At 36.8% G+C, this 10198-nt stretch overlaps 1 protein-coding gene across 3 annotated transcripts in view; it reads left to right on the top strand.

Moving 5' to 3' along the window:
* The window catches only part of nphp1 (nephronophthisis 1), a 13176-nt gene extending 4359 nt beyond the window's left edge, over positions 1-8817 (top strand). For 2 of the 3 annotated variants that reach the window (XM_024297712.2, XM_024297710.2), the window contains exons 6-20: positions 1081-1182; positions 1333-1451; positions 1592-1631; positions 1710-1812; positions 2475-2569; positions 2641-2769; positions 2845-2919; positions 2993-3103; positions 3164-3246; positions 4475-4551; positions 4631-4730; positions 6656-6768; positions 6848-6921; positions 7016-7060; positions 8373-8817. In XM_024297712.2, coding sequence (XP_024153480.1) covers positions 1081-1182; positions 1333-1451; positions 1592-1631; positions 1710-1812; positions 2475-2569; positions 2641-2769; positions 2845-2919; positions 2993-3103; positions 3164-3246; positions 4475-4551; positions 4631-4730; positions 6656-6768; positions 6848-6921; positions 7016-7060; positions 8373-8651 — 1545 coding nt within the window. In that variant the 3' untranslated portion in view covers positions 8652-8817. The remainder of the gene's footprint in view (positions 1-1080; positions 1183-1332; positions 1452-1591; positions 1632-1709; positions 1813-2474; positions 2570-2640; positions 2770-2844; positions 2920-2992; positions 3104-3163; positions 3247-4474; positions 4552-4630; positions 4731-6655; positions 6769-6847; positions 6922-7015; positions 7061-8372) is intronic. The other variant, XM_024297711.2, reaches the window with a different exon arrangement.
* Positions 8818-10198: the final 1381 nt, after the last annotated feature.

The raw sequence follows: 10198 nt of genomic DNA, 5'->3' as shown, positions 1-10198 counted from the left end.
GATTGATATCGTTTTTAATATCGTTATCGCACAAAATGAAAAAAGCGATATCGCAATATGAAAATTCCCATATCGCCCAGCCCTATTCACACACTAGACATAAAATCATACAAAAACAGAAAATGATGTCTGAAAAAATGAGATTAATTTTGCTGTAAACAGTTTTTACAACATATAATGAAAGTTTTGGGTGTAATTTTATAAAAGCAAGAATAATAAAATGTGTCAACAAACTAATCAACATGTTTTTGAATGAAAATACAAAAAAAAAATCCAGGTTAAAGTCAAACCAGGCAGCCCAAAAAAAGAGAATTTCTCACTGCTGTTGATTTGTCATTTTTCCTGGAATTCTGTTTTTTTTTCACACGTTTTCTTTATTATTTTTGTGAAAAATAATAAAACAGGAGAAGTTTGATCCAGCTGGATTTCAGGTCAACTGCTCACAGGTAGGGGCGTGTCTGTCCATTCTGTACTTCTCGCCTCCCGCGATGCCGGTGGGCGGGATTTTCCCGGAGCACAATGGAGTTTACGTAATTTTTAGACAACGCTTGTTATTGTGGAAAATTTATGTTCATCCCCATCCTAAAATAGTATAAAGATCGGTTTTCTCTTTGGATTTCTAATAGCAGACACTTCCGTTTGGCTCCGCCCCCCATAGCGGGTTCACTGCATCGTCATTACAGCCGTCAGACAGACGTTCATTCTCCGCCTTATTTATTAGAATAGAAGATCTCTTTTGATCAAAAACTACAAAAAAATGCCATATTATCTCTTTTATTTAATCATGGAATGTAAAAAAGTTTAAGTCTATTATAGACAGAGTTTTATGACTCTGATCTCACAGCTGGACGGCAGGAGGTCGTTAATACATATTATTGAATTAATGATGTTTTATTAATCACGTGCGTCAACATTCACAGCCCTACTTTTCATCAGAATATTTTTCAATGTAAAGACTTTCAAATTTCTCAGACAAGATTAAATCCATCGTCTACACATGTCCGCCTGTGAACATTTGATTATTATATAGGCAGCTCTTGGGCAGCTAAAGCGTGGGGTCCTCATGCTGGTTCCTTTCAGACAGGAGAGGTGGTGAGGATCATCCGGAAGACGGTGGATGGTTGGTGGCTCGCTCAGGACTCCAAAGGAAACAGAGGGGTGGTTCCGAAGACATTTCTGAAGGTCCATTTCAGACACTTTCACTCACATGTACACAAAAACACGGAGCAGCCAGAAACACGACAGTCTCATTTATTTATAATAAGTTCTTTGCTTTTCACTGAGGAGGGAATGAATAAACTGAAATGCAAACAGAAATTTGGGATTTTTTAGTTTGGTAGCGGTGTTGATGAAGATGATGATGATGAAGATGAAGATGATGATGAAGATGAAAGCGAGGAGGTGGAAGCAGCAGCTGGTGAAGACGTGATTGGTGAACGGGACAAAAGCAGGTTCGGTTGAACCTCTCAGAACATCCCAGAAAACGTTCAAGACAGAAACGAGAGTTTCACGATTGAATATTTAAATCAGAAAAAGATCAAACTAACAAACATCGATGCTTGTCCTTCCATGATGGATCTTTGGATCGCAGCGTCTCCAACTGGTCGACGGTCAGAAAGGCTCTGAATGAGGTCAAATTCAGCTCTCCTCTCTTAAGTCGTAAACTTTTTCATTTTTAAGAAAACATCTTAAAATTTCTCGTGTTTTAGGTTGATGCAACTGATGTGCTGTCGGCCATGGGAGCTATTCCATCGGGATTCCGACCGTCCACTCTCAGTAAACTGCTGCAGGAGGAAGGTGATCATGAATGCGGTACGAGCTTTCACATTCCGGCTGTGGGCGGAGTCAGCCTCCATCTTCCCTGTTTGGTTACCCTTTATCATCAACATTTCAGCTTGAGTTTTCAAGTAGTTATGGGATTTCGATTTGTCTCCATAGAATTGTCAATTCCAAAATGCATTTTCAAATTGAATGATCAAATTACAAGTTAAATTGTGAATGGAGAATTGCATATTACTTTGAGTTATAACTCAAAGAACAACTTCTATAAGTCACAACAAGAAGAAAAAACTGATAAAGTTAACCGATTATTTATTTCCAGATCAATTTTATACCTTTTTACCAGCATAATCTTGTTTGTTTCTGTGGTTTTAAACTGATACTCTCAGTACTAGATCAAATTTATTGTATCCTTTATATCCCTAAAACTCCAAAGATTTCTGACTTTCTGGTGAAGAACAAAAGGACTAGTGACCAGTTTGTCCTCTTGTGTAACAAACTACATTTAAATTAGAAAGTATTTACCAGTCTACTTTGAGTTTGCACATTTTGGTCAATAATATTTTGTTTTTAAGCCAAATGAAGTATTATTCTTCACTGTGAAGCTGCTTCAGTTGATAACCACAGTCTTCTTCTGCTGCTGTTTCGTCTCATGTGCACAAACTGAATAAATCCCAAAGCTGCTGCTGTTGCAGGTGAATCGTACAGAGCGAGTCACTTTCTGAAACCTCAGCTCAGCCAGTTTCCGCTCTCCTTCAAAGACCTCCTCCTGAACCCAGACACCGGCAGGGTGAGTTTGGCATCCTCTATTTTTTTGTGTGTATTTTGGGGCTGATAATGATGCTTTCATGTTACCTATAGGTACAAGCTCGCCAGGTCAAGACTTGCGTATGCTTCACGTTGTGGAGTTGCAGGTTGATTCCCACTCCTGGAGTCGGCGTTCAGGTCCTCAGCAGACACGTCCGGATGTGCGCCTTCGATGGATCTCAGGTATGAGAGCCTCAGCGCGTCCTGCATCAATGAAAGAGAAGTGGAAACTCCTGAATAAACTCCTTTATGCTTCAGGTTTTAAGTAACATCCACACAGTCAGAGCAGCGTACAACCCCAAGAACCCGAAGACGTGGAGCTTCTCTCCGAGGGTGAGTCTAACCAGCTTGAAGTCACATCCTCTAAATGGAGCGTTCTGTTTATTTGATTGATTTCTTTTTGCAGACGAGCGGCTTGCTGCCCATCCTGATGGACGGAGACTGTTTCTTGCGCTGCAACTCTGAATCTCCTAATCTAGGAATCCTCTTCGAGCTTGGAGTCACTTTCATCCGAAATGTAAGAAACGGCAGAAGTGAAAAACTGTGGAGCCGCACGCGTCTGATGTTCTGCTTTTAGTCCACAGGAGAGAAAGGAGAGCTGAGTTGTGGCTGGGCGTTCCTGAAACTGTATGATGAGACTGGAAGTCCACTCTCTAACAGGTATGAACTCTTCAGCACATACCAGCTAAAGCAGGGGTGTCGAACTCGATCACACAAGGGGCCAAAATCCAAAACACATCTTAGGTCACGGGCCGAGCAGGATAAACCTTTATTGAACACTCTAAAACTAATTTTTTAAACTTCAAAACTTTTTAACAGAATTATGAACTAGATATATAGCATGTGTGAATGCTGTTAGCTGAAGTTGGCCGTTGAAGATGCTGAATTGATAGCTGAAATCACTCAAGCTAATAGCTAAAAATGCAGTATCTTAAAGCCAGCTAAAATATTAGCTAAATCCCAAATAACCCTAGAAAAAACTTAAAATAAATAAATAAATAAATAACTCTGGTTAGCCAAAACGGCTGGGATGTATAGCTGAAAAAATAGCTAAACTTCAAAATAGCCTAAAAAAATTTTGAATTCAAAAACAACTTTGGTTAGCCAAAACAGCAGGCATGTAGCTGAAAAAAATCGCTAAACTTCAAATTGCCTAAAAAACTGAAAAAATTCTAAATTAGCTAAAACAGCAAGCATGTAGCTGAAATATTAGCTAAACTTCAAAATAACCTAAAAAACTGAAAAAAGCATAAATTAGCCAAAACACCTAGGGTGTGAATATTAGCTTTACTCCAGAACATCTTAAAAAACTAAATAAAAAGCCTATATTTGCTAATAAAAAAGCTTGCATGTAGCTGAAAAAATAGCAAAACTTCAAAATTGCCTAAAAAACTAAAAAAAGTCCAATTTAGCCAAAACAGCTATTGTGTAAATATTAGCTTAACTAAAAAAAACCTTCTCAAAAAAGTGAAAAAAAGCTCAAACTTGCTAAAATGGCTAGCATGTATCTTTACACGCCAAAATAGCCAAAAAATAAATCTCAGTAAATGCCAAAATAGTCCAAAAAGCTAGCAGAATGCCAAATAAAACTTTAAAACTGTTACTTTTGACATAATTATAAATAATACAAAGGCAAGAATATTATTTCAGAATAAATCAACTTAAACCTTAAATAACATTTAATATTTTACTCTCCATAAAAATACATTTTGTTAAAATAATACAAGTTATAAATGAGCCCAAGATATCAATAAATTAAAATGATCTGCAGGTCCGGACATATTTACACAAAGGGCTGGATTTGGCCCCCGAGCCTCGACTTTAGCACACGTGAGCTAAAGGATAACCGTATGCTATGGAAACACATAATGTATTTTCATGTGTTTAGGACCTACGAGCTCCCGGTGAACGGCGGCACTCCCTACGATAAGAACGTCGCTTTGGAGACTCCAATCTCAAGAGGATGTAAGAGAGAGACGAACTGTGTTGAATGACTCCAGAAAAACTGCTGACGAGTCCAAACTGTCCCTTCTCTTCCCTGAAGCTCCCGGCGGTGTTTTCCAGCAGATGCTGAATTCCAGGCGGATGCCCAAACTGGTTATCAAGCTGAAATCGACCAATAGTCGAACCAGAACCCAACTCAGGTGGGAAGCCTCAACACGCAGTAGATCAACTGACGCTGGATCCACAAATCCCTCCTAGATTTAGACACATTACTGACTCACATGGGTACAAACCGGAGGTGTTTATTGGCAAAAGTCTGGTAATACGATACTTATCGTGACACATTTTACGATACATATCGTGATATATCACAAAACTGTACCAAAAACAGTATTTCACTTTTTTTTTAAAGTTATGACTTAATAAAAACTTCATCTGTATAATAATAATACACTTTTCACACAAATAAAATGATACAAGATGTATCGTTTAATGATTTAATTTAATTTAATCTTATACAAGTTGCTTTTAACCAAGTAAATTCATGGTGTACTTTAGGAAATGTGTTTTCAACTATCAACTTAGTCTGATTTTCACAACAATAAATGTTTCTGCATTAGAAAAAAAAGATGAAATGTGTCTTATTAAAGATTAAATACCTGTGGTTGAGAAAATAAAGTTCTTTGTTTCTAACACTGCTAAATGTACCTGAACTTTGAAAACTTTGAAACATTTCAGCGTGATAAAGTAGCGTGACAGGATGAATGAGGACTTGAAGATGCTTTATTTCACTCCTCCAGACAGTCTTCACCGCAGAGCTACATCTTCGTTTTCACACAGGCAGACGTAAACACGTATTTTACCTCTCATCGCCATGACGACTGTCTTTTTCAGACCATCATACTTGTATCTCTGATCCATCAGGCCACTGAATTAGAAAGTGAAGAACTGTGAAGTTCAGCAGAACTTTTCCCCGCTTCACTCTGTTTTGGAACACTAAAACATCATCTACTGTATATTAGTTTGAACATTTTCCTGATTGCCACTTTTTTCAACAATTCCTGTTTTCCTCTCCCACTTTTCTGCTTTTCTTTTGCTTCACGTAAGACACTAAACTACATTTTTGCTTGTATATAATTAATTAAATATAGTATTATCAGAATTTTTAACTGATACAAGTATCGCCAAATAAAGTAACACAATATTTCACTGAATCTATATGTTCTCACACCCATGCTACATGTAGTTGTCTTGTTGATATCTTCTAAGCAAAAGGGAATTATAGTCTTTTTTTTAACTTCTCATGTCATCTAGTGCTGCCACAAATGATTATTTTAATAGTCGACTAATCATCGATTATTTTTTCTATATGTGTCGACAAATAAGATCATGTGCAAACTGGATGTAAAGCACACATCTTAACCATCATTAGCTTTAAACTAACTAAAAACTGTATAGCATTACCTGCGATAATGCTAGTGTGAATGCTGTAAGCTGAATTTGACTGCTGAAGATACTGAAATTGATAGCTAAAACCACTGAAGCTAAAGGCCAACTAAAATATTAGTTAAATGCCAAATTAGCCTAAAAAACAAAAAAAAGCGTAAGTTAGCCAAAACAGCTAGCATACGGCTCAAACAAACTTCAAAATAGCCCAAAAAAACTAACAAAAAAAAATCCTAAATGAGCCAAAGAAAGCTAACATGCAGCTGAAACATTAGCTAAAATCCAAATTAGCCTAAAAATGGAAAAAATACTAAATTAGCCAAAAAAGCTAGCATGCAGCTGAAATATTAGCTAAACTCTCAAATAGCCTAAAAAAACTGAAATAATACAAAATTAGCCAAAATAGGTTAAATAATGCCATTATAACTTTCAACTTTACTACACCCCGACTCAATATAATATAAAGTGAGGACTAATCGACGATTAAATTAGTTGTCGACTATTTTAATAGTCGATTTGTTGTCGATTAGTCAATTAATCGTGGCAGCCCTAATGTCATCAAAAATTTTTGTTTGTTATTTTAATCAGAACATGTTTTAAATGATGTTTTAAAGCAGATAAAATGCTGTTTGTTTACAGTGTAGAATAACAAAGTCCCTTTTCCTCCCTCCTGCTTCAGCGTCCTTCCAGACACTCTCCTGCACTGTCTGAGCTGCGTTCACCTCCTGGCTCTGCACCGCCAGCTGCTGGCCGAGGCTCTGCTGATCGACCGGGTTTCCATGCAGAACTCAGGTGCCACAAGCCGGATCGGGACATGTTTCCATGACCCCCAGAGAGATCTCCAGGTCAACAACGGTTGTCTGTGTTTCAGATCCGATGTGCAGTCCAATACTCGCGAGCTTCCCCGTGCTGCTGGACCAGACGGACCTGCTGGACGCTCTCCGGGTCAGAAGGGAACGCGTTGCTTTGGCATTAAATAGGATTTGTTTCGAGTTGATTTGAATAGTATCGTAATGTTTGCATTCAAATTTTCTTTCAGAGTGCCTGGTTGGAGGCAGAAAACGGAATGAGCAAAGCACAGAAGGTGACTGTTCCTCATTTTTTATTGAGGAGAAACACCCTTTAGACCAGCAGTGTCAAACTCAATCACACAAGGGTCCAAACACACCTCAGGTTGAGGGTCGAGCAGGATAAACATTTATTGTTCTAAAACTACATTTTTAAAACCATAACTTTTTAACATAATTATGGACTAGAAATATAGCATTGCCTACTATAATACTAGTGTGAATGATGTAAGCTGAATTTGGCCGCTGAAGATGCTGAAATTGATAGCTAAAAACGCTAAAGCTGATATATTAGCTAAATGCTAAATTAGCCTAAAAAACAAACAAAAAAAAACTTAAGTTAACCAAAACAGCTAGCATGTACCAAAAAAATTGCTAAACTCCAAAACTCCTTAAAAAATTGAAAAAAGCCTAAATGAGCTAAAAGAACTAGCATGTAAATATTAAGTAACATACAAAACATCCTAAAAACTAAAAAAAAAAACTAAAAATGCCAAAACTGCTAGCATGTAGCTGAAATATTCGCTAAATTGATAGCTAAAAACGTTGAAGCTGATATATTAGCTAAATGCTAAATTAGCCTAAAAAAAAAAACAAAAACAAAAAAAACTTAAGTTAACCAAAACAGCTAGAATGTAGCAAAACAATAGATAAACTCCAAAACTCCTTAAAAAATAAAAAAATAAAAACCCTAAATGAGCCAAAACAACTAGCATGTAAATATTAAGTAACATACAAAACAGCCTAAAAACTTAAAAAAAACTAAAAATGCCAAAACTGCTAGCATGTAGCTGAAATATTCGCTAAACTCATAAATATTAAGTAACCTAAAAACACCAAAAAAAAAAAGAAGCCTAAATTAGCCAAAACAGCTAGCATGTAGCTGAAATATTAAATAAACTCCAAAATAGCCTAAAAAATCTTAGGTAATGCCAAACTAGTCCAAAAAGAATGACATTTTTTAAAACTTTAAAACAGTAACTTTTTAACATAATTATAAATAATAAGAAGGCAGGAATATTATTCCAGAATAAATCAATTTAAACCTTAAAAAACTTTCAATATTTTACTCCCCATAAAAATGTATTTTGTCAAAATTATGGAAGTTAGAAATGATCGGGCCATTAATAACAATAAATTAAATGGTCTGGAGGGCCGGATAGAATTACCCGGAGGGCCTGTTCCGGCCCCCGGGCCATAACTTTGACGCTTTTTAGGGATTTATCATAAGCAATAACATGTTAGGCCTGCAGAGGGCGCTGTCAGTATAAAGATCAGAGTGTTTGCTCCTTCTGAATAACAGTCTTTTGCTTTCGTTGTATTTTTCAGAGAGATCTTTCATATCTGAAGCAGGAGTTCACTAAAGTCTACTTGTCGTCTGCGTACTTCCTGCTCCACCTGTCATCCCTGCCCACTTACTGCTGGGCAGACCAGAACTCAGAGGAGCAACGGGCCAGAGTCATCTACACGACCCTCAGCTCCCTCAAAACCTCCCAACAGAGTAGCGGACACGTGGGGAATGCAGACATCCTGTTTGACTCAACACATCAACACACAGCTTTTGACATAAGTCAGATGACGTTTGATCTCCTCCAGGGAGCTCGGTGACAACCACGGTGTCTGTCTTTGACAGAGAATGTGTCATTTTGTACTTTTTAATCCCTTTTTTTCCTCACTATTAACACCAGAAGCAGTTCGTTTTGGTCAGCTGATTTGATTTCTTTCTAATAATGTTGCCAGACTGAATAAAGAACAGAAAATAACTCCCTCAGAATTCGTTTGTGTCTCTTTCACTGGAAACCTCTTTATTCACTGTCTGCTTTGCACCTTTTTCACTTAGTAGGAAATAAAAGAGTCAAATTTCATTTCTCATCTGATAAACATGACATTTTGATGATCTAACTGTTCACAGAGAAGCTTAAACAAACTCCGCCCATTAGTTCAACATCAATCCTGTGTGTGTTGAATAGTGTAGAGTTTCGTTGTTTAGGGTTAACAATTACCAGGCAGCCAGCTTTTTTTAGACGGGTATATAAGAGCAGAGAGCGCGGATGATCTCACTCTGCACTCGGCATGACACCGTTCAAGGCGTGCTGAACAATGCTGCAATATTTGTGTCCAAACATTCAAATAATAAGTTGAATATATATATAATCCAAAAAACAAATAATGACTCAATAATTCTCAGTAAAACTGCCTTATAGCAAGAATTAGTATAAAAGGATAAAATTCTTGATTGGATTTGTTGATAGCCATGATGTTTGCCAAATGAATCATTTTTCTTTAAAATATGATTTAAAACAACATTTAAGATCTCATGTGTTCAATCTCACTACAAGAAGGAGCTCAAAGCTGATTCTTGTTCCAGTTTGACCTCTACAGAGAGAAAATAGTATCACCCAAATCTGTGCATAATTCCTGATTTGTAACTCAGATAATATATTTTGTGCAAAAGTAGGAAAATGAAAAGTAAAATTTACACAAATTTAAATGACTACAGCTTGAAACTAATTACCAATCATTAAAAACTACACACTTATTAACAAGAAAACTCTTTTTATATCTCCAATATTTGTGTGTAAGTGATGCGTTTAAATGCTGCTTTCATCAGAGTTTTCTTATCAGCAATTTTGAACTTCGACTGTGAATATTTTCACATTTTCCCCACTTTTTTAAACAGATATGACCCGATAATTAATATAAAAAAATTCTAAATAAGCGTTTTTAAAATACTTATTCCTTTAAAAATAAAAGTACTTTCTAGAACGGATCGTTTCCTCTCCTCAGCCCCTCCGACATCCATCCATCCGTCCATCCGTGTATTTTCTTCACCCACCATATTCCTCTTGGATGGCCAGAGGAAACCTGGCTACTATTGGAGGAAGACGGGGTACACTCTGGAAACTTTATTCTTATAGCTCATAAAAGTTTTTAAATTTCTTATATTCCTCTGAGTTGTGTGGATTACTCTCATAAGGAAGCTGGATGACCACTTCAAATCCTGATATTAAATGTCTGGAATGACATATTAAAACACAAAAGTCCCTTATTTTTATGGCTGTTTTCTTTTGAATATTCTTCTATTTCTGTATCACTCTCAAAACCAAATGTTTCTCACCCTGGTCGTTTCTCCTTGTCTGCTTTTATTTTGTTTC

This window comes from Oryzias melastigma, linkage group LG15 (assembly GCF_002922805.2).
Source record: "Oryzias melastigma strain HK-1 linkage group LG15, ASM292280v2, whole genome shotgun sequence".
NCBI classification, from domain to species: domain Eukaryota; kingdom Metazoa; phylum Chordata; class Actinopteri; order Beloniformes; family Adrianichthyidae; genus Oryzias; species Oryzias melastigma.
The sequence above is the reverse complement of the archived record's forward strand: the minus strand, read 5'-3'. Positions and strand labels throughout refer to the sequence as shown.